General features: G+C 46.0%; 2 protein-coding genes across 7 annotated transcripts in view; both read right to left on the bottom strand.

Moving 5' to 3' along the window:
* Positions 1-27683, bottom strand: part of Txnrd1 (thioredoxin reductase 1) — a 106654-nt gene that overhangs the window by 37403 nt on the left and 41568 nt on the right. The window contains exons 1-2 of one of the 4 annotated variants that reach the window (XM_045151561.1): positions 26244-26321; positions 816-938 (exon numbers count right to left, since the gene is read on the bottom strand). In XM_045151561.1, coding sequence (XP_045007496.1) covers positions 816-902 — 87 coding nt within the window. In that variant the 5' untranslated portion in view covers positions 903-938; positions 26244-26321. Of the gene's footprint in view, positions 1-815; positions 939-3407; positions 3767-24996; positions 25103-26243; positions 26322-27683 lie in introns of those variants that run through there. The other 3 variants (XM_045151562.1, XM_004650566.2, XM_045151560.1) reach the window with 3 other exon arrangements.
* Positions 5908-7604, bottom strand: Eid3 (EP300 interacting inhibitor of differentiation 3). 3 transcript variants are annotated; one of them, XM_045151563.1, is made up of 2 exons: positions 7327-7604; positions 5908-7296 (listed from the first exon to the last, which is right to left on the bottom strand). In XM_045151563.1, exons 1-2 carry the CDS (start codon positions 7483-7485, stop codon positions 6061-6063), a joined length of 1395 nt encoding a protein of 464 aa, XP_045007498.1. In that variant the 5' UTR covers positions 7486-7604; the 3' UTR covers positions 5908-6060. The 3 variants fall into 3 exon arrangements, with proteins under 3 accessions (XP_045007498.1, XP_045007499.1, XP_004650288.2); XM_045151564.1 differs by having other exon boundaries at positions 7372-7604; XM_004650231.2 differs by having other exon boundaries at positions 5908-7604.

Raw genomic sequence — 27683 nt, 5'->3', positions numbered from 1 at the left:
GCATATCTCACATCTGGGGTCAAAGCCACATGCCTCACTCTAACCTCACTTATTTAAAGATCCTCACCCCAGTCAAGGCTAGGCCACAGAGTTAGTGGTTATTCTTAGGTCACCTCATATACACAAGAGGCAAATCATTTTTCCTAAGTTTAAGAAACCTAACTGTTCTTCATTTTTCTATAGGGAAGGAAGTACTATAAACAGGAAAATCATCAAAGCAAAAAAAATAAATAATAAATCAAATACTTGTTTAAAAAAAAATCTGTTCCTGGGCATGGTGGTGCACGCCTTTAATCCCAGCACTTGGGAGGCAGAGGTAGGAGGATCGTCATGAGTTCCAGGCCACCCTGAGACTACATAGTGAATTCCAGGTCAGTCTGGGCTAGAGTGAGACCCTACCTTGAAAAACCAAAAAATAAAAATAAATAAATAATATATATATGTATGTATATAGAAAGAGAGAGATGAAAAACTGTTTTAACATCAAACCATTTTCACATACCCTTACTGCTTTTCAAAATCAACGAAATTTTAAATAAACGCACGTGTACCCTACACTTTTCTATGACAATCATGTATTTCAATCTGGAAAAATGACTTACAAAGCAGTTCCTTAACATGCACTGCCCAAGTTAATGTGAAAAATAAACAGTGTGTCAAATCCCACTGAGAATGTTGACAACTGTCAGGGATGGACGGGAGTACGCTAACTATCAGGAGACCACACACAACACAGGTGGGAATGTGAAGGACTGTCAAGGAGGGACAGGAGTACTCTAACCATCAGCAGATCACACCCAGCACAGGAACCTTGCCTTAGCTGCTGCCAGTCCTCCTGAGCCTCCTCCGATGATAATAAGGTCAAAGTCATAAGACTCTGGGAGATCTTCAGAGCCATTCATTGTTAGCAGCTTCTGACGTTGACTGTCCTGATAAGGCTAAGGAAAACAGTGGTAAAAGAAAGTAATTTAACTTCAATTAAAAGCAGTAGTGTTCAAAAAGCTTTATCAGGAAATCTTTATCAAAAAGCAAAAGAACTGTAGCTGCAGAGATGGCTTAGCAGTTAAGGCATTTGCCTGCAAAGCCAAAGGACCTTGGTTTGATTTCCCCAGGACCCACATAAGCAAGATCTAGAGTTTGTTTGCAGGGGCTAGAGCCCCTGGCACACCCATTTCTCTCTCTCTCTCTCTCTCCCTCCCTCCCTCTCCCCCCCCCCCGCCTCTTTCTCTCAAATAAATAATTTGAAACAAAGAAACTTCAAAGGGAAAAAAATGTTTACACTCCAGCTACACAAGAAACACTGCCTCCCTCCAAGCAGGCATCAGTACTTGCTTTCTTCTAGGTGAAGATTCCCGAGGACTTGGCACATCACCGCTGACTACTAGGAAGAGCTCACATAGCCCTCCTACATACCAACAGCACATCCAAGTTGACTTAGGCCTAAAGCAAGTTTGATCACTAGTCCTTTTTCCTAGAAGTTTTAAATTAGTGTCCCCAACTTGGGGACAAGCACTGAAATCCCAGCAGAAGCAGCATGGTGTGAGGCTGTTAGAGGCAAAGCAAGTATTTACAAACACTGGTCCAGAATGCTTTTAGCACAGCCATCAATATAATTCAGCAATCGGCTTTATTTTTTAGTCAAAGTTGACTAATGGAGATCATAGACTAGGGGCTTTTAGCCCTCCTGCCTTCACATGAGCAAGGGCTCTTTGTGCTTTCTCCTCTTTTCTCAATCTAATAACTTTTGTATAAATCTTAAAAAAAAAAAGAAAGATCTCAAGACTTCTAAGAAAGAGGCCCAGGGCCTGGTTAATAACAGTAATCTCAATATAATAATTTTAAGTTGGCCAAGTATCAAAGAATTTCTTTTGCAATTCTGGATGGAGTGCATATTCCTGCGTGGGCATCTGTGCACGGTGATGCTCCCCGCGGTAGTCGGAGGGGCTGGGCTCTTCTCCTGTTCTGTTCTTACTTGAGCAGGGGTCTCTTACTAATCCCAAAGCTTGGTTTTTTGAGGGGAGGGGCAAACCCTGCAATTCTCTGGTTCCCCATGGAACAAGGAGTTAACAGACATGCATGGCCAAACCCAGCTGTTTACATGGGTTCTGCAGATGGAAACTGAGCCATTTCTCAAGCTTCCTCAGACTTCCATGCTTGCACAGCAAGTATTCTTTTTTTCTTCAAATTTTTATTAACAACTTCCATGATTATAAAGAATACCTCATGGTAATGCCCTCCCTCCCCCTATCTTCCCCTTTGAAACTCCATTCTCCATCATATCCCCTCCCCATCTCAATCAGTCTCTTTTATTTAGATGTCATGATCTTTTCCTCCTCAGAAAGTATTCTTAACAGCTGAGCCACCTCTCCATGCCAAAGACTTTTTGATACTGTAGAGCTGAGGCACAAAAATTGAGAAATTCAGAGAAATCACCAATTGATACTGATCTGCATGGAAAGTTAAGTCTCTGCTTCTTCAAGATAGCTTATGGACTTGGTTTGAAGTTTTTCAGTGCTAGGACTCAAACCCATGGTCTTGTGCACACTAGCTAAATATTGTAACAGTGAGCTATAGTCCCAGCTCTACAAGATATTTCAATTATATGTCACTCTGTAAAGCTCATTCCTTGAACTACTTATACTTGAAAGAAATTTCTTGTGCTATGTTTAATATTCACTTTCCATGTAACAGACTTTGTAATTTAGATTATAGTTTAAACAATTTTTTGTTCTTGGTGTTGTTTTGCTGTAGGGTCTCAATCTAGCCCAGGCTGACTGGAACTCAGTCTGTAGTTTCAGCCTGGCCTCAAAACTCACAATGATACTCCTACCTCTGCCTCTCAAATGCTGGGATTAAAAGTGTATACTACCATGCCTGGGTTATTTTAGACAATTTATTTTTTTGTTTTTCAAGGTAGGGTCTCACTCTAGCCCATGTTGACCTGGAATTCACTATGTGTCGTCAGGCTGGCCTTCAACTCACAGTGATCCTCCTACCTAGGCCTCCTGAGTGCTAGGATTAAAGTTGTGCATCACCACGCCTGGGTACACTTTTTGGGGGGCTAGACAACTTTTAAAAATCCTTCAATTCCACTTGTTTCTATATTACTCACATTTCATGTTAGTTTGAGACACTGATTTGACAACACTTTCATTAAAACATTGTGTTAGCCGAGCATGGTAGCACACGCCTTTAATCACTCGGGAGGCATAAGTAGGATTGCTGAGATTCAAGGCCACCCTGAAACTACATTGTGAATTCCAGGTCAGCCTGAGCTAGAGTGAGACCCTACATCAAAAAACAAAAAAACCTTGTGTTAGTTAGACGACATAAATTTAGCAAGTACAATAATATGGTGTTTTAAAGCTCAAGTTTGAACCTTAATAACTAAAAACCTCCAAACTTACCAGCCCAGATTGTACATTTTTCTCCTGCCTACAATCAGGTGTAGAGGATGGAAGGCGGATGCTGGAGTCAGTAGAGCGGGAAGTCTGGGATGTGGAAGGAGGTGCTGGTATCTGGGCTGTGGAAGGGGGTGCTGTGGAGGAATGTGGAGGAGGAAGCACAGCCCGGGGGATCCCCCTCAGCAGCACACCAGATGCACACTGTGGCTGAGGTACTGAAGGGAGGACACCTGGAAACCAGCAGCAGTGGGGACAAGTCTGTGCCACCCTGACATTCTGCACCCAGGGTCTACTATGAAAAGCTGGTAAACACAGCCAGAATTCACCAACAGGCATTATGGCTGCTCCTTCAATGCAGGGAACTGTGGGCAAAAAACAAGCTGGTAATAATAGCTACTGAGATCAAAGGATCAGTCAAGCTCAGATAACTAGTGTTACTCCTACAGCACAAGGTCTACCAGCTGGTTTGAAAGGATAAACAAAGTGTAAATAGATGCTCTTAAAGAAACAGCTATTGTAATTTCAATCCTATTTTATCTGCATGCTCTTAGGGCAGATAGTGACACAAAACAACTGGCTACTTAAAGACTCCCTGTTCCCTTCTCCCAACATACCAGCAGAACAAGCAAAAACAAATGCACCCTCCCCTCATGCTGAAAAGCCACACATCTTCCCACAAAGTTTATGTGTTCTATACCAGAATTCTGCACCCACCTGGGTTTTTATGATTCATGCAGGTTAAATCATTCACCCAAAGTATGAACTAGAATGCTGCCAAAAGGACTGACCCACATCCTTTGATCACAAAGTGGTCCTTTCACTGAATTAAGTTCTACTTTCTTCTTTTTGGTGTGTGTCTGGTGTGCATGTCATATGCACATGTGTACAGATGTGCACACTCCATGCACACACACAGGAAGGCTGGAGCAGAACATCGGGTATCCTCTTCTATTGCTTCTCCAGTTTCCTTGAGATACAGCCTCTCTGGCTGAACCTTGGAGCCTCAGGTTTTTGGTATAACTGACTGAACAGTGAGCCCCAGCAATTCTCCTCTCTCTGTTCCCCTCAAGACTGGGGTTGAAGGCATGCAGGACCATGCGTGGCATTTGAAGAGTGTACTGGGATATGATTCAGGTCCTCATGCTTGCACAACAACTGCTTTACCTTCAAATTTGAAGATGCTGACTAGCAGATTTTCAGCTTTTTTTTTTTTTTTTTTTTTTTTTTTTGGTTTTTCAAGGTAGGGTCTCACTCTAGCCCAGGCTGACCTGGAATTCACTATGGAGTCTCAGGGTGGCCTCAAACAGCAATCCTCCCAGCACTTAGGAGGCAAAGGTAGGATTGCTGTGAGTTCAAGGCCACCTTGAGACTCCACAGTGAATTCCAGGTCAGCCTGGACTAGAGTGAGACCCTACCTTGGGGGGGGGGGGCGCAGCTTCCCCCCACAAAAAGGAGAGAAAACTATGAATTAATACTAAGCAAATAACATTTAGAAGACTATCTTATTTGTTTTTGCTCCAGCCCTGGCTGACCTGGAACTCACTATGTTGTCTCAGGTGGGCCTCCAATTCATAACGATCCTCCTACCTTGGCCTCCCAAATGCTGGGATTAAAGGTGTGTGCCAACCTGCCCACACTGAACACTATCTTAAACAGGGAGTTCCTAACTTGGAATATCCAGAACACTGCTTCACTTTATACTGTCTTCCAGACACAATGAGCTCAGAGTCATCACAACTGCACTAGTCAGCACCTGTTTTCCATCCATCTTAGCCTCCCAAAAACAAAGACCCGGGGCATGGTGGTGCACACCTATGAGCCAGAACTACTCAGGAAGAAGGGGAGTTTAAGGATCTTGCTACACAGCCTGGGATACAGCAAGACCTTATTGAAAAAGAAAAAAAAAAAAAAAAAAAAGATTGGGACCAAAATTCCAAGTTGTTGCATAAAGAAACCAGCAATTCTGAAGAACACTCTGCACCACCTGAGAACAGAGAAGTGATGGCAGAGATTAACCAAATACGCAAAGCTTACCACCTATGGCAGCAGTGATTTGTGTAACAAAAATACCTCCTTTTAAAAATACTGTCAAGGTCACTGTCCTTCCCACCCAGCTTAACATGCAAATATAAAGATCTCCCATAAACACTGGCTCTCTCATGACTTATAATAATACTATGCATCTGACCTTATTTCCCTGCCAACCATGCCTTTCCTCTCCTAATTCCAACTCACTTATCAGCCCTTAGCTTACAGGAGAAACTGTTCAGAACATGAATACCCACACTCTCTGAAAGGAATCATGTCATGGGGGCGGGGGTTGTCTTTTTCCCCTCACACCAACTTCTCTTTCCTCACCTTGGTTAGGAACCCCTTGCAGGACTTGGTTCACCACGACAGAGGCAGCAATGTGAAACAGCATCATGGGGGGAAGGTATTAACCTTCTAAGAAATTCATAGCTTACTAGGAGTCTTACAGGGCACTGAAAAAAATATCCAGAAGCACGGTGATTAATAGTTTTTAATGACAAACCATGACCTTACAAATTACCAAGAAACATACACTACACAGTTACAACTTCACGTTCTTGAACATGTGGTCATGCTTAGACTGATACATCAGGAAAGGATGAATGCCTGTATCATGAACAAGTCTTTAGTATGTGTTCTTAATCATGGCCTCTGAAATTTCAAACGTTGAGACAATGTTTTTCCAGTCCTGTAAGCTCAAAGATATCACTCCTTGCTTCCTGCTGTAGGAGCTGGCATCAGTGTCTTCATCCACCTTGTTGATATTAGTTGGCTCTAATACTGGCAGGCGGTCTTGGTCAAGCCTTATTCTTGCAAAGCCATCCCTTATGATAAAAGACACATAAAAGATATTCTCCACAGTGCGGGAGAAAGAGTGTGGATCAATCACAAACTCAAAATAGGACACAGGAGTATCAGGGTATTTTTGAAAGTAGGTTTGCAACAACCCCAAGATGCGTTCTACTTCTTTTTCGGTGGTCTCTTGGTTGGCATGCACATCCAATTTCCGCAGCTTTGTAGGCATATCGCCATTTTCTTCCATTTTGTGAGCTCTTTTGTACTCAAGTCTGCGCTTGCGTGTAGAAGGCTCTGCTTTGAACGAACCGAAAATGAAGTGGAACGTTTCGGCTTGCTTTATCCAACACATAGACTCCTTGTGCACCGCCTCCCAGAAGGACAGCGCCACACTATCCCCGCAATCACTCAGCTCCTCAAACTCATCCTCGATCCAGTTCAGGCCCACAAACGAGAACAGCAAGTCACAAAAGGCCACGTAATTGAATGAGTTCATATCAGAGTTCAGCTGCTTCGCTTTCTCCTTACCCAAGTCCGAAGCCAGGACAAGGAACTGGGCATCGAGCGCGGCCTCCCGGGTGCGGCTCACCCCGTCAAACAGCACGTTGGCTTCCTCCAGGGCCTCGGTGAGCGTGTCGCTGGCCGTGTTCACGATGTCCTCGCGGTGCTGCTGCACCGTGTAGATGAGCTGCCGGTACTGCCTGCGGATGTGCCTGCACTTCTCGCGGTCCACCGTCAGCTCCAGCAGGGACAGGTCCAGCTCCGGCTCCTCGGAGCTGACGTCTTCCGAATAGCTGTCGGCGCCCATCTCCACCTCCATCTTCATCCACTCCTCGTCCTCCTCCGCCCGCTTCTCCTCGGCCGGCTTCTCCTCATCCGCCTTCACCTTGTCCGCCTTCACCTCGACCGGCTTCACCTCGTCCAGCTTCACCTCGACCGGCTTCACCTCGTCCAGCTTCACCTCGACCGGCTTCATCTCGTCCGGCTTCACCTCGACCGGCTTCACCTCGACCGGCTTCATCTCGTCCGGCTTCATCTCGTCCAGCTTCACCTCGACCGGCTTCATCTCGTCCGGCTTCATCTCGTCCGGCTTCACCTCGACCGGCTTCATCTCGTCCGGCTTCACCTCGACCGGCTTCATCTCGTCGGGCTTCATCTCATCCAGTTTCACCTCGACTCCCTCACAGGCAACGGCCCCGTATTCGGGCTTCACTTTCTCCTCCTCTTCCTTCAGGCTATTATTCTCATCGGCCATGGCAACAGAGGTGGCGGTGGCGGTGGCGGTGGCAATAGCGGCTGTGGTAGCAGCAGCGCAGCAGCGGCAGGTGCGCAGTTAAAATTGCAGCAACCCAAGAAAATGGCGATGGACCCTGGAAATGGCGGTTGCTGCGCATGCGCGCTGCGGCTCGCGCCCCCCTCAGGCCCAGCAGGCACCGCGCGGTGGCGCCCACCCAGCCCGGCGCCCCCCTCCCCCGCCAGCCCGCTGCAAGTAGCCCACAGTCTGTGTGCAAAAAACCCTGACGCCATGCGCATACACAGGAAGCAATCCTAAACCCCCAACAGGAAAGATGCCCGTCCAGGGAACAGCTAGTCTAATTGCTGGAGGTAACAGATATGTTTAACAGTTTGGAACCTTACGACAAAATTTAGGAGGGGCTAAAGTGTACTTTAAGCCAATGGCTTGCAAAACCTGAAGGACTGGGTTCGATTCCCCAGTACCCACGCAAAGCCAGATGCACAAGGCAGTGTATGTGTCTGGAGTTCATGTGTAGTTATAAGAGGCCTTGTGTACCCGTGCTCATTCATATTCTCTCTTTTCCCCTCCCATTTTTTCGAGTAAATATACAAACCTTTTTAAAAACTGGGCTTTAAAATGTTGGCTGTCCTGTGTTACAGTTGGGCTACATCTTTCCTTCTTACTTTGACAGTCCTCAGAATCATTCAAGAACCATACACAGGACTATGGCTTAAAGGGTTAAGGCACTAGCCCGAGAAGCCCAAGTATCCAGGTTGGACCCACGTGAGCCAGACTTCACAAGGTGGCGCATAAGGGCATGCACCCCCTTTGTACACATGTGCAACTTTGCACCCGTTAGCGTCACTGTGCATCTGGCTACGTGGGACCTGTTGATTGGAACATGCATTCTTAAGCTTTGCAGGTAAGCGCCTTACCCATTTAAGCTATTTCTCCAGACCTTTTTTTTTTTTTTGGTTTTCCAAGCCCAGGCTGACCTGGAATTCACTATGTAGTCTCACGGTGGCCTTGAATTTATGGCGATCCTCCTACCTCTGCCTCCGGAGGGCTGGGATTAAAGGTGTGTACCACCATGTCTGGCTCTCCAGACCTTTTAAATAATTTTTTGGCTTTTGTTTTTTGAGGTAGGATCTCAATCTAGCCCAGGGCTGACCTGGAATTTACTATGTAGTCTCAGGGTGGCCTTGAATTTATGGCGATCCTCCTACCTCTGCCTCCCAAGTGCTGGGATTAAAGACATGCGCCACTACCCCTGCTAAAAAATATTTTTAAATTTTTTGAGAGAGAGGCAGAAAGAGAAAGATTTTTTTAAAATATTTTTATTTTGAGAGCATTTTATTTATTTTGTTTAATATTTTGTTTTTGTTTATTTGAGAAAAAGAGAGATACAAAAATAAGCAGGTAGAGAAAGCGAATTAGGAGTTCCAGGGCCTCCAGCCACTGCAAACGAACTCCAGATGTGTGCACCCCCTTGTGCATCTGACTTATGTGGGTCCTGGGGAGTCAAACCTGGGTCCTTTGGCTTTTGCAGGCAAGTGCCTTAACCGCTAAGCTATCTCTCCAGCCCAGAGTATTTTTTTAATAAATTTCTTTTATTTATTTGTAAGCAGTGAGATAGAGAGGAGAAAGAATATGAATGGGCACACCAGGGCCTCTAACCATTGCTTAAAGACTCATGCGACACCATGGCTTACGTGGGTACTGGGGAACCCAACCTTGATCCTTAGGCTTCACAGGCAAGTGCCTTTACCACGAAATTCTCCCCAGTCTCCTTTATCTTTTTTTTTAATCATTTTTTAAAAATTCTTTTAAGATAGACAGCTGGGCGTGGTGGCTCGGGTGTGAGCTCTCTGCAGACATTAGGGGCCTGCGGGGCGGTGGGGCGGCGGCAGAGGGGGCGGCGGGAGGGAGGTGAGCGTCTCTTGTCGCCTCCTCCTCTCCCCCGTTTTCGGCCCACCTCCCTGCGGCGGCGGCGGCGGCGACGAGGAGGAAGAGGCTGATGGCGGCGGTGGGCTGGCCTTTGTCTCTAGAGCCATAGCTTGTCGGGACTCCCCACAGCCTCTGGAGCCCCTGCCATTTCTCATCCAGTCCGCACCCATCCCTCTCCATCCCTCTTGAGCCCTGGCCACGGGAAAAGGAACCCCCAGCCACACCCCTACTCGGCCTTGGGGTCGGCGGAGCCCCTCCGTGCCCACCCTTGGGAACGGGGCGGAGACCGCCCCCCCCCAAGCCCAGAGAAGAGATTGTCATCAGGATTCTCGTTTTTCCTAACGTGTATCTCCAAAAGAATTAAAAACACCGAGAATGTGGTGGAACCAGGGCCGCCTCCAGCCAAGTGGCCTAAGCTCTCATCTCCGGCCCTCTCCCCAGTGACCTCACGATAGCTTGGGGTCCCGCGATACTGAAAGGAGAAGGGTGGCTGGCCATCTGACAGTCCACAGATGTTCCCCCTTACTACAAACAACTCCCTGAGAACAGCTCAACGTCATTCATCCTTCCAGCTGACAGCGAGAAAGCATGATGGAGTTAAATGTACCCTTCAAGTTTACAGAGAACTTCTAGACCATGCTTCCAAGCAAGCTTAATTCTAAAGTGTGAAGATTGAAAATAGCAAATGCTTTTGTAAAACGTATCATGAGCCATGAGTTGTTTTTTTTTTTAATTTTTATTAACATTTTTCATGATTATAAAATATATCCCATGGTAATTCCCTCCCTCCCCACCCCCACACTTTCCCGTTTGAAATTCCATTCTCCATCATATTACCTCCCCATTACAATCATTGTAATTACATATATACAATATCAACCTATTAAGTATCCTCCTCCCTTCCTTTCTCCACCCTTTATGTCTCCTTTTCAACTTACTGGCCTCTGCTACTAAGTATTTTCATTATGAGCCATGAGTTTTAAGGTAACCTGCAACAATTGGGAAGTAGGAATCGTACAGTGTTCCCCTATCTAATGATCTAAAACCATCTGCATGCATTTTCAAATTTGATGTTTCTATAGTCTTGGACAAGTTTTTAGTTGTCTTTCTTCAAAATTCACACTATTGTAGTGTATATTCACACACTGTTGGATTTTCCACTTACTGTAGTGTAATTCAGATTTTCAAATCATTTTTTACACATGTGGTCTATACATTTTTGTGTAATTCTTGTGTATTGAAAATAGGTTTGGGGCTGGAGAGATGGCTTAGCGGTTAAACGCTTGCCTGTGAAGCCTACGGACCCCGGTTTGAGGCTCGGTTCCCCAGGTCCCACGTTAGCCAGATGCACAAGGGGGCGCATGTGTCTGGAGTTCGTTTGCAGAGGCTGGAGGCCCTGGCGCGCCCATTCTCTCTCTCTCCCTCTATCTGTCTTTCTCTCTGTGTCTATTGCTCTCAAATAAATAAATAATATAAAAAAATTAAAAAAAAAAAAAGAAAAGAAAATAGGTTTGGCTCTTGTTAAAAAAAGACAGGCAGGCAGGCAGGCAGATGATATAGAAAGAGAATGAATGAATGGGCACGCCAGGACCTCTAGCCTCTGCAAATGAACTCCAGATGCATAAGCCATCTTGTGCATCTGGCTGTATGTGGGTCCTGAGGAACTGAACCCAGGTTCTTAGGCTTTGCAGGCAAGTGCCTTAACCACTGAACAATCTCTCCAGCCTCCACTGTTATCAGTTTAATAGGATTTTTATACTTACGTGATTAAAATCTACATGATTAAAATTCATTTCCTAACCTAAGGCCCAATTACTACTAATTATTATTTAAATGCAACTTAAAAAGAAATGGCAACACACGATTTCAAGTTGTACTGGTGAACTTTTCTATGACTAGGAACAGAAAGCAAAAGTAAACGTGTCTTCAAGAAAATAAAAGAAGAAAAAAATAAAAGAGGGCTGGATAACATTGGGATATTTGCTTTCAGGGCTGCCCCAGTCCCTGTAGGGCCAGGTGCACAGTGTGGTACATGTGCCTGGGACTTGTTTGCAGTGGCTGGAGGCCCTGGAGTGCCCATTCTCTCTCTCCCCTCCCTCCTTCCCTCTTCCCCTCTCTCCCTCCTTGGAAAGGAAGGAAGAAAGGAAAGCAAAGAAGGTCACACTTATAATTCTAGAACTTGGGAGGCTGAGGCCAGAGGATCCCCAAGAGTTCAAGGCCAGCCTAGGTTACAAATGGGATTCTGTCTCAAGCAAAACTAGAGTTTCTTGTAATAAAATATGTGCTGTGGAAGAATACCATTGTTTCAATCTTTATATAGCCCAGGTGGTATGAACTTTAGCAGGTCACTTAACCTCACAGCCACCAATTATTAAAATTACTGCAAACAGGGCTGGAGAGATGATGGTTCACTGGTAAGAGAGCTTCCTGCACAAGGAAGGACCTAAAGGGTCCATCTAAGAAACCATCTAAGTTGGATTCCCAGCACCCATGTAAAGAGGTAGGTATCACCATGCATTCCTGTAACCCCAGTTCTATGAGGGGCAGAGATCAGAGGATGGGATAGTTTGAATAGATGCCCCCCCAATATATTCAGTGTTTTATTACTTGGTAGTTTGCATCTGCAGCCACCTGGCTGGAGGCAGGGTCACTGGGCGGATCTTAAGGTGTGGTGGTGGGTGTTTGAGATTTCAATCTAAAGACATGCAAAGTGTGCCTAGCTGGAGTTCCTGAAGTGTGCTGTTCTGTGTGGCTTTTTGCTTTTTGGCTGGTGCTTCTCTCTGTGTGTTTGGTCCTATGAAAACAGGCTAGCTTCTTCTGCCATTATGGAACTTCCCCTGAATCTGTGAGGTTCAATAAATATCCCTTCCTCCATAACTGTGCCTGGTCTGGAAGTTCATCTCAGCGAACCTGAAGCTGTCTGCTACAAAGGATCTCTGAGGCTTCAGAAAATGGCAAGCTCCAAGATCAGTAAGACTTCATCTCAAGGAAATTCCCAGATAAGCAAAAAGTTCTCTTCCAGCCTCTGCATGCAAGTGCATGTAGTCATGGGGAACATGCATCTACATACATACACCATACACAGCAACACACACGCAAACACCATACTACATACACACCAAAAAAAGCAAAAAAAATTACCTTAAGTAGGGAATGAGGATTGATTACTAATGGATCATGTAGTACTTTTTAACTCTTGAGTAGATACTTAAATTGTAAAGTATCCCAAAGACAACGTTTAATAAACATTAAATACATAAAAAGGAAAATCTTGGGGCTGTTAGCAGCAAAGTGCTTGCCTTACAAGCATGAGGATCCGAATTCAAAGCCCAGGCTGCCTAGAACCCCAGCACTGAGAAGGAAAACACAGAAAGGTCCCTGGGGTGCTCGGGACAGCCAGTCTAGCCTAATTAGTGAGTTACAGTGTCTCCAAGGCTTTCCTGAGATGATACCTCAAGTCCTCTGGCCTCCACACATATGTGCCCACATACATAGGAATATGCGTTGTGACACTAGTGACTTAGAGGTTAAGAAACCTCCTGAAGCTAATGCCAACTAAGGTAAAAATTGAAACATAGGGGCTGAAGAGATGGCTTAGCAGTTAAGCGCTTGCCTGTGAAGCCTAAGAACCCCAGTTCGAGGCTCGGTTCCCCAGGTCCCACGTTAGCCAGATGCACAAGGGGGCGCACGCGTCTGGAGTTCGTTTGCAGAGGCTGGAAGCCCTGGCGCGCCCATTCTCTCTCTCTCCCTCTATCTGTCTTTCTCTCTGTGTCTGACGCTCTCAAATAAATAAATAAATAAAAATTTTAAAAAAATTGAAACATAGGTTTTTCTCCTTCCACAGCATCTGTATGCTTGTGTTCAGAAACTGATTTTTTTGTTTATTTTTGTTTTTTGTTACAGGGTCTCATTCTAGCGCAGGCTGACCTGGAATTCACTATGTAGTCTAAGGGTGGCCTCAAATTCACAGCAATCCTCCTACCTCTGCCTCCCAAATGCTGGGATTAAAGGTGTGCGCCACCACACTCGGCCAAGATTTCTTAATGATTGTTATTTTTTTTTCCCAACCAAAGACAGCTGTCTGTGTCTCTGATGTTAGGCTGGGCCATGTGACTTGCTCTGGCTCTCTGAGTATTTTTGAAATTGACAATATGCAATGTTCTCTGCCTCCTGAGTGCTGGGATTAAAGACGTGCACCTTTTTTTAAAGTAGGGTCTCTCTCTAGCCCAGGCTGAGCAGGAATTCATTCTGTAGTCTCAGGGTGGCCTTGAACTCATGGCGACCTCCTACCTTTGCCTCCCAAGTACTGGGATTAAAGGCGTGTGCAACCACCCAGGTGACTCTTGATTTTTTTTTTTTTTTGAGACAGTGTCTTACTCTGTAATTCACATATACAAAGAAAGAAAAAGCCAGATACATACTAGGAGTTTTAATCTTCATTAATGCTTTAGGAAAAGAAAAACATTTTTAGGCTGAAAATATAGCTTAGTTAATAGAGTTTGCCTAAATATGCCCTGAGCTCAATCCTTAACACTGTGTAAACCAAGGATGATACACCTGTAATCCTAGCACTTGGGAGGCAGAAGTAGGTCATCCTTTGCTACAAAGCAAGTTCAATACAGTTTAGACTATATGAGACACTGTCTCAAAAAGGGAGTTCGAGGCCACCCTGAGACTACATAGTTAATTCCAGGTCAGCCTGGGCTAGAGTGAGACCCTACCTCGAAAAACCAAAAAAAAAAAAAAAAAAATCAGTATTGCTCTGATGTTGTGTTTAGGAAAATAAAAGGCAGGCATGGTGGCACACGCCTTTAATCCCAGCACTCAGAGGAGGCAGGAGTTCAAGGCCACCCTGAGACTACATAGTGAATTCCAGGTCAGCCTGAGCCAGCGACCCTACCTCGAAAAACCAAAACCAAAAATAAAAATAAAAGCATTCAGCTCAAACTAACCTGCCAGGACTCAAGAGCCTAACCACAGGTATGAGAACAGAATAGAACCTAGCAGATTACAAGAGCCTCAACAACAATTCATAAATCTTAGAAGTCAGCAATGCCAAAACCCATCATCCTGATAGACTAAGGAGACAGAGCACTGGACATGTATCTACTATAGGAGGCAGCAATGAAGGTAGTACCTTGGCTCCGCAGGCCTGAGTTATTTTTTTTTCTTAATTATCACTTTTCTCTAGTATTTGAGATTTTTCATTTATAAAATCAATCTACTGGATATTTATTTCACTTTGCCTTACAGAAGGGTTGTGACCATTTTTTAAAAACGTATACATGGACAGGGGAGATAGCTCAGTGGTTAAAGGTGCTTGCTTACAAAGCCTGCTGGCCCAGGGTTCAATTCCCCAGTACCCACACGAAACCAGACACAAAGAATGCGGAACATGGTGCATGCATCTGGAATTCAATAGCAGCAGCAAGAGGCCCTGGTGCACCCATATTCATTCACACAACTCTCTCTTCCTCAAATAAATAAAATACTTAAGAGGGCTGGAATGACGGCTTAGCGGTTAAAGGTGCAAAGCCTGATGGTCCAGGTTCAATTCCTCAGTCAGTACTCACATAAAGCCAGATGCACAAAGTGGCGCATGAGGCAGAGCTCATTTGCAGTGCCAGTAGGCTCTGGAGGGCCCATTCTTTCTATGTCTTTCTCCTTCTTTCACTCTGTTTTTTAAAATAAGTATTTAAAAATACATTTAGGGCTAGAGGGACGGATTAGCAGTTAAGGCATTTGCCTGCAAAGCCAAAAGACCCTGGTTCAATTCTCTAGGATCCACATAAGCCAGATGCACAAGGGGATGCATGAGTCCGGAGTTCATTTGCAGTGGCTAGAAACCCTGGTGCACCATTCTCTCTGTCCCTCTCTCTCTCTTTCTCTCTCTCTCTCTCAAATTAAAAAAAAAAAAACCTTAAAAATATAAAAATAAATTTTAGCGGCTAAAGTGCTTGCCGGCAAAGAAAGCAAAGGACTTAGGTTTGATTCCCCAATACCCACATAAAGCCAGATGCAAAAGGTGGTACATGCATCTGGAGTTTGTCTGCAGAGGCTCTAGCATGCCCATTCTCTCTCCCTCCCTCCCTCCCTCTTTTTTTTCTCTCTCTCAAATAAATAAAATTTTAATCCCAGCACTCAAGAGGCAGAGGTAGGAAGATTTGCCATCAGTTTGAGACCACCCTGAGACTACATAGTAAATTCCAGATCAACCCAGGCTAAAGCAAGACCCTACCTTGAAAAAACAAACAAAAAAATTTAAATAAATTAAAAAATAAAATATTAATAAAACTCATACACACCCAGCACTTGGGAGGCAGAGGCAGGAGGATCACCATGAGTTCTAGGCCAGCCTAAGACTACAAAGTGAATTGTAGGTCAACATGGGCTAGAATGAAACCCTACCATGGTTGGGGGGGGGGGGACTCATACACACAAATTGGTTGGTATAACTTATTTTTGGTAGTGCTGTGGATTCAATCCACAGTCTTGTGCTTACTAAGCAACAAGCACTCTACCACTCAGCTATAACCCTGGCCCTAACATACATATGTATTTTGAGGGGTGGGAGAGCGGTTAGAGGTAGGGTTTCGGTATAGTCCAGGCTGCCCTAGAATTTACTATGTAGTTTTAGGGTGGCCTTGAACTCACAGGGATCCTCCTATCTCAGCATCCTAAGTGCTGGGATTAAAAGGCGTACATCACCAGGCCAGCTTTATTTATTTATTTACTTTGGTGTTTCAAGGTAGGGTCTTGCTCTACCCTAGGCTGACCTGGAATTCACTTTGTAGTCTTAGGCTGGCCTCAAACTCACAGTGATCCTCCTGCCTCTGCCTCCAAAGTGCTGGGATTAAAGTTGTGCACCACCACACCCAGAAAACTTTATTTTTAAGTGTGTATATTCCCACAAATTTGAGATAACAAGATAAGATGCCCAGCTCAATAACAACAGAGTCACTAAAGAGAGTAGCTAAAAAGACTTGTGACTCTTCTAACTTACTAGGACACATCTGTTTAAAATGGTGACCACAGGGCTGAAGAGATGGCTTAGTGGTTAAGTGCTTGCCTGTGAAACCTAAGGACCCCGATTCGAGGTTTGATTGCCCAGAACTCACGTTAGCCAGAGGCACAAGGGAACGCACCCATCTGGAGTTCGTTTGCAGTGGCTGGAGGCCCTGGAACACCCATTCTCTCTCTCTCTCTCTCTGTCACTCTCAAATAAATAAATAAAAATAAAAAAGTTATTCTCATTTTCAAAAAAAATGGTGACCTCAAACAACGTTAGCCATCTAGCATTTCATTTTTTTTTTTTTTTTTGAGGTAGGGTCTTACTTTAGCCAAGGCTGCCCTGAAATTCACTATGTAATCCCAGGGCAGCCTCAAACTCACAGCGATCCTTCTACCTCTGCCTCCCGAGTGCTGGAACTAAAGCCGTGCGCCACCACGCCCAGCTAGTCATCTAGCATTTTTAAAAGTCTGAACCTCTTCCAAACAACTTATACTTCTTCTCTGATAGATCATCTTCAATGACTCCTTAAAGCTATATCTGTCACAAGTACATTTCTGTCACTAACACCATGCATAGTGTTAAAGGACACAGGAGGGAGACACAACCACATACCATTCTTCTGATTTAGTAGGCACAGTGGCATGAAGCCCCATTCAGCAAGCCTGAATGGTCATCCACAGTACGCCAGAACTATGCTAGGGGTACCAGGATTTGTGTGGGCACCTCTCTGACTCATCAAGAAGGCAGGTGTGTATCTGAAGAGCAGAAATGCAAAGCTGAGTGCCAAAGGTATGAATATACAGCATGAGCTCTGCAGACAGGGGCCTGGGACCCAGCCCTGACTCTGCCACATGACCAGCTATGTGATATAGGCTTGTCCTTCAACTCTCGAGGCCTTCATTTTTCTTATCTGCAATACTGAGCAATACCATCTCCTTCAGTGGGCGGTTGTCAGGATCTACAATTCAGCCCAAGAGCAGCAGCTACCATTACTAATGGGCATATTCACTGACACAGGAGTACTAGACACATTTACACCGTAGGCACAGAGGGGAAGCCTGGCTCTCCACCCTTGATATGTAAGCCAAAAGATCCCTTTGGCAGGATTCTCCTTTTCCAGAGATAAACATTGGGAAAGAGGAGTTTTGGCCAAATAAGGCCTTGCACTCTGGACAGGTAGGCACCTAGCAAGTGGGTTTGGGCAGGTGATGTTAAAGACGGAAGGAACTTAACAAGTGAGAGAACTCTTAGGAGACAGATGTGACTGGGAGCCTGCAGTAAATAGGTGAAGGAACAGAGTAGTGAGAAAAGCAGGCTGGGCCTGGCCCTACAAGGAAGAGAATACCACACTAAGCTTTATCCTGGATGTGATCTGACAAAAGGGACGTAGCAATCAGGAAAACGCCAAGATGGCTCTGGCAGCACCCAGGTTAGGAGGAAGAATTCAGAGTGGGAGGCGAGACAGATACGCCTGAGGTGATCCAAGCAAACTAAATGGAAGCTGGATGCAGATGTGTGCGGGCAGTCAGTCCCTGGCAAGTGAACATTAGAGAAGTTTGAAGCCCACCTGACTCATATACATAAGTGAATAAGTTAAATAACCACTGAAGAAACAGGCATAGTAAGAGGTCTGTGTTGTTCCTGAGCAGAAGTAGGAGGGGTACTAGGTCTCAGGATGAATTCACAACCAGTAAAACTGACAATTATCCCAGCACTCAAGAGGCAGAAGTAGGAGGATCACAGTGAATTTGAAGCTACCCTGAGAAAACATTGTGCATTCCAGGTCAGCCTGAGCTACAGTGAAACCCTACCTCGAAAACACACACACACACACACACACACACACACAATTATCAACACCAGATTCATTTATTTGCAGTCCTAACAATCTATACCACTTTCATTTATTCTTGTTTTGTCTGTGGTGCTACAGGTCAAACCAGGGCCTCATACATGCAAGGGCAAGGGCTCTACCACTGGGCTACATCCCCAGCCTATGCTTCTTTTAAATCTCAGTCAGTAGTCCTCACCCCTTTTTCTCCTGATGTCAGCCAGAACCACCCTCTCACCCTCCTGCGCCTCAACCCTAACCAGGCCAAAAGCAGTTAGTCCATTACTAGGACTCCAAAGAGATTATTTCAAAGGAAGGAATCTAAGAACAGTTTGTCAGTTTTGGGAAGTGGCAGAGTGGTAAGAGGCTGGAAGATCTCTTCAATTACCACCTATGTCCCCATGACTATTTAGTTAGAAAGTATCCCTGCTGGTAACTTTGGAAGGCAGACTTGAGACCAGCCTTTGTCTCATGATCTACCCCTGAAGATCGGGCCTTGGAACCAAGTTGGAGTACAACATGAACACACTATTGCACTACTGGCATATTTTCATGGATTTTAACCAGGCTTTGTGTTCTTATTGTCTGTCGTCATTTCTACCACCACCTTAAAGAAACTAAGTCCCATGTGGCCAATTTTATCTTGTGCCAAAGACTATCCTCTCAAACTACTAAAGTCTTAATTATGTTTCATAATATTACAGTGGTATTTTTACAGTTTGCTCTTTTCCTCTCAGCATCATCAAGAGCCATTTATACAAGAAATTTCAAAGCTCTGGAATCTTGGAGATGCTGATTTCCATACTCTGCAGGTTCCCTATAGGGACACTTATGATCTTGCCTTAAAAAATTAAGATGGTGGCCGGGCGTGGTGGTACATGCCTTTAATCCCACACTCAGGAGGCAGAGGTAGGACAATCGCCATGAATTCGAGGCCACCCTGAGAATACAGAGTAAATTCCAGGTCAGCCTGGGCTAGAGTGAGCTCCTACCTTGAAAAATAAAAAAAATTAAGATGTTGTCTGACACAATGACATACACCTTTAGTCCCAGCACTCGGAAGGCAAAGATAGGAGGATTGCTGTGAGTTTGAGGCCAGCCTGGAACTAGAGTGAGTTCCAGGTCAGCCTGGACTACAGTGAGACCATACCTCAAAACACAAATAAACAAAAAACCCAGTATAGTGGCACACACCTGTAATCCTAACACTCAGGTGATAGAGGAAAGAAGAATAGGAATTTCAAGACTACCCTGGGAGATCCAGCCTCAAAGGGGGAGGGGCTGTAGCTAAGTGGTAAACTGAGAAATACTAGCCTACCATACAAGGCGCTGGGTTCTATCCCCAGGATTAAAAAAGAAAACTAAGATGGGACTGGAGAGATAGCTTAGAGGTTAAAGGCACTTGCTTATAAAGCCTGACAGCACCAGGTTCGATTACCCAGCACCCATGTGAAGCCGGATACACAAAGTGACGCCTGCATCTGGAGTGTTTGCACTGTGGCAAGTGGCCCTGTCATGCCATATTCACATTCATTCTCGCCCTCTCTCTGCGTGCAAATAAATAACAAATAAAACAACAACAACAACAACAAATTTAGCCAGGCATGGTGGTGCACACCTTTAATCCTAGCACTCAGGAGGCAGAGAAAGGAGGATCGCCGTGTGTTCGAGGCCACCCTGAGACTCCATGGTGACTAGAGTGGGACCCTCCCTCGAAAAACAAACAAACAAAAAAATTAAAACACTAAGATGTTGGCCTGGGATTTAGCTCAATGGCAGAGTACTTACCCAGCACGCATAAAGCCCTAGGTTTGATCCCGGCAAAGGGATGGACACCAGTAGTAGATCAGCTAGGAAAAGCAGGTAGTTTTGAGCCACAAGAACTCTCAAATTTCTTCAGATGGTAGAATCTCCCTATAGCTCCAACATGAGCCTTGGTCATGAGACCCAGACACAGTATATGTTCCTGCTTTCCTATTTTGTGTTAAACTGCTCAATGTAAACCAATAATTCCCTGTTGAGTTACCTAGTTGGTTTTTGCTGTTGATGGTTCTTCAAGGTTAGTGTCTCACTCTAGCTCAGGCCGACCTGGAATTCACTATGGAGTCTCAGGGTGGGCTTGAACTCATGAGGATCCTCCTACCTCTGCCCCCCCCAAATGCTGGGATTAAAGGTGTGAGCCACCACACCTGCTAATTGGTGATTTTGAACTAGTATCTTTAGGTACTTTCTTTGCCCCAATTCTAATGACTAAATCAACTGATCCAGACCAAACCATGCTACAGCAGTCTAAAATTTGTATTTGCCCACAAGAACTACAAGATAGGCTCATTTAAATTAAAACAATAAATAAAGCAAGACATTGTGGTGCATGCCTTTAATCCCAGCACTCAGGTGGCAGAGGCAGGAGGATCGCCGTGAGTTCGAGGCCACCCTAAGGCTACACAGTGACTTCCAGGTAGGCCTGGGCTAGAGTGAGATACTACCTTGAAAAACTACTAAAAAAGAAAAAGAAATTAAGAAGGAGAGAAAGAAAGAAACCAAAAGAAAAGAAAAGAACAAGAAAAAGGCAGCTTCCGGGCCGTTCCAGAGTCGACTTCAAAGGAACTCTGGTAAGCCCCAGCATGCCCAGTGATTAGCAGGCACTCAAGGGGATTCTATGCAGGTGGTCCACAGGCTTCATTTTCAGACACATTTTCAGCAGTAAGGCATTTACCTAATATGTGTAAACCTGTGGTTCTGATTCATGGCACGTATGAAAAGAAAAAAAAAAAAACAAAAAAAGACGGAAAGAGAGCCAGGTGTGGTGGCGCACGCCTTTAATCCCAGTACTCAGGAGGCAGAGGTAGGAGTACTGCTGTGAGTTCAAGACCACCCTGAGACTACATAGTTAATTCCAGGTCAGCCTGGGCCATAGTGAGACCCTACCTCAAAAAAACAAAAGAGAGAGAGAGAGAGAGAGAAAGAGGGAGAGAGGGAGGGAGGGAGGGAGGGAAGGGGGAATGGGCAGGAGGGAAATGGGCAGGAGGGAAGTAAGCATTAGGTAGTCACCTAGATCCACCGGTTCCTTCCAGAAAGATTCTTCCTCTTCTTGCTATAATATACTCATTGTGGGCAACAACACTCAAAATTCACAAACCTTTGAACCCAGTAATTCTTTTTAAAAACATTTTTTATTTATTTATTTGAGAGCGACAGACAGAAAGAGGCAGAGAGAGAATGGACGTGCCAGGGCCTCCAGCCACTGCAAGCGAACTCCAGATGCGTGCACCCCCTTGTGCACCTGGCTAACATGGATCCTGGAGAACTGAGCCTCGAACCAGGCTCCTTAGGCTTCACAGGCAACACTTAACCGCTAAGCTATGTCTCCAGCCCTTTCTTTCTTTCTTTTTTTTTTTTTTAATTTTTTGAACCCAGTAATTCTTAACCTGCTGTGTCTCTTCTTCCATTTCTACTGACAGGCAGGACACCTGGGTACTGCATTGACACTTGGAAGTCAATTAGAAGAGACCCAACCTGTTTCCCTGGTGTGGGGGTTTGATTCAGGTGTCCCCATAAATCTAGGTGTTCTGAATGCTAGGTTCCCAGCTGTTGGAGATTTGGGAATTGATGCTTCCGGAAGGGAGTGTATTGTTGGGGGTGGGCTTATGGGTGTTACAGCCAGTTTCCCCATGCCAGTGTTTGGCTCACTCTCTTGTTCTTGTTGTCCACCTTATGTTGGTCAGGGGTAATGTCCACCCTCTGCTCATGCCATCGTTTTCCTGTCATCATGGCACCTCCCCCTCCAGTCTAAGTCAAAATAAACCTTTGTTTCCCACAAGCTGCTCTTGGTTGGGTGATTTCTGTCAGCAACGTGAACCTGACTGTGACAGTAATGTTGGTATGGAGGAATGGTGTCATTTGCTACTAGATACCTGACTGTCTGATTTTGGCCTTTTGGAGCTGATTTTTAAGAGGACTATGGATGAATTCGAAACCTTGGCCTAAGAGACACTTTGCAGTGCTGTTAAGTATAGCTTGATGGACTATTCTGGTCAGAGACACAAGACCTGAATGCAGTAAGAACTATGGACTGTGAGGTTTGGTTTATGAGGGTGAAAAAGAGCTTTGTCTGGACTGGGCTAGGAGTTTCTGTGAGAGGCTTGCTGTTAGGGCCGTGTCCTGAGAATCTGTGCAGGGTTGCAGGGCACTAATGGACTGGTGCGAGAAGAGGGATATGACACAGAAACATTAGCACTCATTAAAAATCAAAACCAATATGATGGAGAATGGAATTTCAAAGGAGAAAGTGGGGGGGGAATTAACATGGGATTTTTTTTATAATCATGGAAAATGCTAATAAAAATTTTAAAAATAAATAAATAAATAAAAATCAAAACCAGCCAGGCATGGTGGCATACACCTTTAATTCTAGCACTCAGAAGGCAGAAATAGGAGGATTGCCATGAGTTTGAGGCCACCCTAAGACTACATAGTGAATTCCAGATCAGCCTGAGCTAGAGTGAGACGCTACCTCAAAAATAAATAAATAAAAATAAAAAACAGGGGCTGGAGAGATTGCTTAGTGGTTAAGCACCTGCCTGTGAAGCCTAAGGACCCCAGTTCAAGGCTCAATTCCCAGGACCCATGTAAGCCAGATGCACAAGGTGGCACATGCATATGGAGTTTGTCTGCAGAGGCAGGAGGCCCTGGTACACCCATTCTAGCTCTCTAACTCAAATAAATAAATAAAACTAAAAATAAAAATAAACAGGGGCTGGAAAAATGGCTTGGCAGTTAAGGTGTTTGCCTGCAAAGCCTAAGGGCCCAAGTTTGATTCCCCAGGACTCATTTAAGCCAGATGCAGAAGGGCCACATGCATCTGGCGTTCATTCGCAGTGGCTAGAGGCCCTGGCATGCCCATACTCTTTCTTTCTGCAGCTTCTCTCTCTCTCTCAAATAAATAAATATTTTTTTAAAAACTCAAAAACAGGAACTAGGGACCTGGCTCAGCAGTTAAAGGCAGTTGTTTGCAAAGCCTGCCAGCCTGGGGTTTGATCTACCAGTATCCATGTAGAGTCAGATGCACAAAGTGGTACATGCATCTGGAGCTCAGTTACAGTGGCAAGAGGCCAGGGTGTGCCCATATTCTCTCAGACACATGAATAAATATAATAAAAAATATTTTTAGCCAGGCATGGTGGTACATGCCTTTAATCCCAGCACTTGGTTGGTACAGGAAGGAGGATCACCAGGAGTTCAAGACCATCCTGAGACTACATAGTAAATTCCAAGTCAACCTGCACTAGAGTGAGACCCTACCCAAAAAACTGAAATAAATATTTTTTAAAAAATGACAAAAAGGAGAATGATAAGTTTAATTAAGCTATACATGTGCAAAATGACTTAAGTATGTATTAGTGGTATGCTGTTGTATTCATGGCTCAGTACCACATGATTTCAGATAATTTTTGAGATCATAGGGTACTGAAATATCAGATCAGGTCAATAAAGACAGTTCCAAAGCTTGTAAAATATGATTGCTTTACTCCCATTGATGTTTTAAAATCAAGAACATCAATAGGATTATATAAGAACCAAATGAGTATATAACTTTGCAGGTGTAAATTAATGATACCAGTAAAAGGAATAATCAGACAGGAATAAAATATTTATAGACCTTTGTCATATCATACTTGTAAACTAATGGATCTGAGTAACACAACTACCTTAATTAAAGGTAAAAGCCTATTTTCTTTAGTTATTTTCATGTATTTGTTGTTTGTCTTTCTAGTCTAATTCCATTTCCTACACTCATTCTTCAAAGATGTAAAATTCTTCTGGAAAAAAATACAATAAATAAAAATACAAATTAACTATTAATATACTTCCTAAGGATACACCCGTAATAAATTTATTTTGACATTTAACACAGGCCTCAGGTTTACTTCTAAGAAGTTAATGTTCAAGCGCCAGTTGAATTTCTTTAAAATTACATAGATAAACCGGGCGTGGTGGCGCACGCCTTTAATCCCAGCACTTGGGAGGCAGAGGTAAGAGGATCACCGTGAGTTCGAGGCCACCCTAAGACTACATAGTAAATTCCAGGTCAGCCTGAGCTAGAGTGAGACCCTACCTCGAAAAACAAAATCAGAACAGAAACATCAGGGTGATGAGATTGTAGAGGTATTTCTAGCCTGGTTAACCACACACGGTGTTGTATGCGGACCACCATGCAGGCCGTCTCAATCTGGTTAATCGTGCTCCCAGCAGCCAAGCACCGCTGCTCTCCATGGGGGCCTCCCGACACGAGCAACTAGGTCCGTGCCGCTCGGCGGACGCCAGCCGAGGGGCAGACTTCGGCCTTCCCATCCACGCAACTGCTACCTCTGGGCTGGGTCAGAAATGCCTGCTGGGAAGCGAACTCAGTCCCGGGACGCCCGGTTGCTCGGAGGCGGGGGCTCTGCGTGCCAACGCCCCGGAATGCAAGGGGAAGGCGACGGGTCCCCGTGAAGGACGGACGGACACTGGACTCCCCAAGGGCCGACGCTGCCGCTAAAGACGCGGTCACGCGTGCCGGGCCGCCGGGAGGACGCCCGGGAAAGGTGATTCCGCACGGGGCAGGACCCCGTCGCCTCCCCGGAAGGATGCCGCGGGGCTGCGCCGCCGGCACGAGCACGTGGGCCGCGGGGCCCGGGGTTCTCGGGACGTACCGGCGCCTGCTCGCCCGCCCGCGAGGCCAAAGGGCGCAGGTTCTTACCTTCAAGGCTGGGCCAGGCCCCGTCCCGCCTCAGGCACCCCGGAGCCCCGGCGGCCGCCGCTCCGCCGCCCTCGGTGGCACAAAGCAGGAGCGGGCGCGAGCGGCGCGCGGCTCCGCGGGGCGGGGCTTCCGGCCGGCGAACCGAGCGCCCTGGGGCCGCCCGCGACCGGGTCAGGCTCGGACTCCGACCCGCCTCGAAACGTGGCCCCGAAGCGTGCTGGAAACCCAGGCTCAGCTAAGTCTCCTCTCCCAGTCGACCCTAGATTGGGGGGGGGGGGGAAGCTCCGGAAAAGTAGCTTCAGGCAACCGCGATCTGGGAGGTCCCAGTTTGATCTTGTTTTGAATTCTGCAACCACAGTGCCCAAATCCAGGTCCCAGTGGTTCCTTGAAATAAGAAACCACTGCGCAAAAATAAAGAACACTAGGATTTAAGGCGCCTGTTAAAGAAAATTTTAAGGCGATCCGGCCACACTCTGCACTCCATGGCCCCCGTTTCAAAAAAGTGAAGTGGAAAACAAGCAGGAGACAGAATTTAAGTCTCTAAGGGGAGGGTGGGGGTAATCACACCAACACTAAAAAGTATAGTTTAACCCTAGTAACGGCAGCTGACGTTTCTGTCTTGGCTTGCGTGTAACATTTAGACTTCACAACTAGGCTTTAGAGGCAGGTGCTTTCACAGGTGGGGAAACTGAGATTCCGAAAAGCTAAGTAACTTGGTCAAGTTGGAGCAGCCAGTCAACATCAGAGCAAGGATTCCAACCCTGGCAGCGTGGTCTGTGCTGTAAAACACCCTGCCCTGCCTATGCAAGGGAAGAAGGGCTGGGCTCCAGTCTCTGCTGCCCCATGCAATAGCCACTTACAGCACATGGACATTACATATGCCTTGCTGATTTCTCAGGGTTCTGAGGATTTATGTAAAGGCGTCCCTAGCTTATTCTTTCTTAGGACGTGAAGGTCAATCAAATCACAACATTTCTGGAGGACTCTGGTCTAGGCATGATACCTATTTCCTCCGGGAGTCTGCAAACCACCAGCTGCCCAGGACCAGACTCAGGTAACCTTATGCTGAAGCTTCCAGCGATCCGAGCCACGCACCTTCTCTGCACCTTATAGAAGAGCCCCGGGCCTCTGAAACCACGCACGGAACGCCCCGGTCCCCGGCACTCCCAAAGCACCGCCCCGGAGCGATGCTCCCAGCCCGCCAGCACCCCGCGTCCCGGCGCGCGCACCCCGGGGCACGAGCTTACATGCTCTGGCGAAGGATGAGAGGCGCCGGCTCCGCTCGGGCATCGGGTACCTCCGGCGAACTTGAGCGCCGGGCGGCGGAAAACTGAGCCGGAAGGGACGCGGGTTCCCAGTGGCTACGGGAAGCCCCGCCCCGCCCCGAGCTGGCTGGCGGGAGATCTGCCCGTGTCAGAATGACAAAGCAAAAATCCACTCCTCTCGCAGCCCGGGAGTCCCCTCGGCAAAGTGGGTGCTCCTAATTGGACGACACCGCATCCTGCCTGCTCGAAACCGCCCTCGACCCCAGCCTGCAGCTGAAGCCATTTAAAAAAGTTGTGAGCTGGTAGCGTGGCCGAGCGGTCTAAGGCGCTGGATTAAAAAAAGTTGTGCAGGGAACCAGAACCAAAATGAATGAGTCTAAAGTGACCGGGTGGCCTCTGCCCGCGGGCACTGGCTCACATGAGAAGCTGTAGGAATACCCAGACTTGGCGCCCACCTAGACGGTCTGACGTCTTTGGACAGGAAGTAGCCTGGATGCCTAGCATTTAAAAACAAGTGGTTCTAGTAAAACGTCGATAAACGATTCTAGTTGACACAACAACAAAGTTGGGGACCCCCTGCCCTAAAGCAATGGATTAGTCAACTCGGTGATTCCCCAAGGTAGTTACCTGGCTTTTTCAAGCAATGTCTACTTCATCCTGACTAATCCCTCAAAGAAGTGACTAACTTCTCCGACTACTTCCTCTTTACCCCAGTCAGGCTTCGGGTTGTCTTGTTTGCTCTAAGGAAAACTGAGAGTATATTTAGCTCCTGCGGTGCCAAGCCACCTGCAGAAGATGCTCTCAGAGCCTTTGCTAGGGGGTGATCGATAATAAATAAAACAGGCGCCTAGTCCACATCTTTGGATAATGCACGACAGACCGGAAGAATCAAGGTCAAAGAGTTGCCAGCCGGTTCCTAAGAGCGTGAAGCCACACCTCCTGCCCACTGGCTGACCTCCCAGTCTCCTCCCAGCCTCTTCCAAGGTGAAAGTCTCTGGTTTGGGTTGGCCTCTCACCTAACTACTTATCCTAGTGCAAGCTGCCCCACTAGATCCTGAAGTGTCTACAACGAAGTGCCTGACACCAGAGTGTTTGAGGACAATTCAAGTGAGGACCAAAGAATGGAAAGTGTGAGGCAAAGAAAGCTGGGACTGGGGCTGGAGGGATGGCTTAGTGGTTAAGGCATTTGCCTGCAAAGCCAAAGGATCCAGGTTCGACCCACGTAAGCCAGATGCACAAGGGGACGCATGCATCTGGAGTTCGTTTGCAGTGGCTGGAGGCCCTGGCGTACCCAATCTGTCTCTCTCTCTCCCTCTTTTTCTCTGTCAAATAAATAAATAATATAAATAAATAATATTTTAAAAAAAGAAAGCTGGGACTGCATCATTTATTTACAGTGACTGCTTCTGGGTCAAGCTCTGT

Source organism: Jaculus jaculus, chromosome 6, assembly GCF_020740685.1.
Source record: "Jaculus jaculus isolate mJacJac1 chromosome 6, mJacJac1.mat.Y.cur, whole genome shotgun sequence".
Taxonomy (NCBI): domain Eukaryota; kingdom Metazoa; phylum Chordata; class Mammalia; order Rodentia; family Dipodidae; genus Jaculus; species Jaculus jaculus.
Note: the sequence above shows the minus strand (reverse complement) of the source record. Positions and strands in the feature narration are given on the sequence as shown.

Excerpts from the sequence above, each read along its gene's own strand:
- Eid3 (XM_004650231.2), bottom strand. The coding sequence starts at position 7,485 with ATGGCCGATGAGAATAATAGCCTGAAGGAAGAGGAGGAGAAAGTGAAG.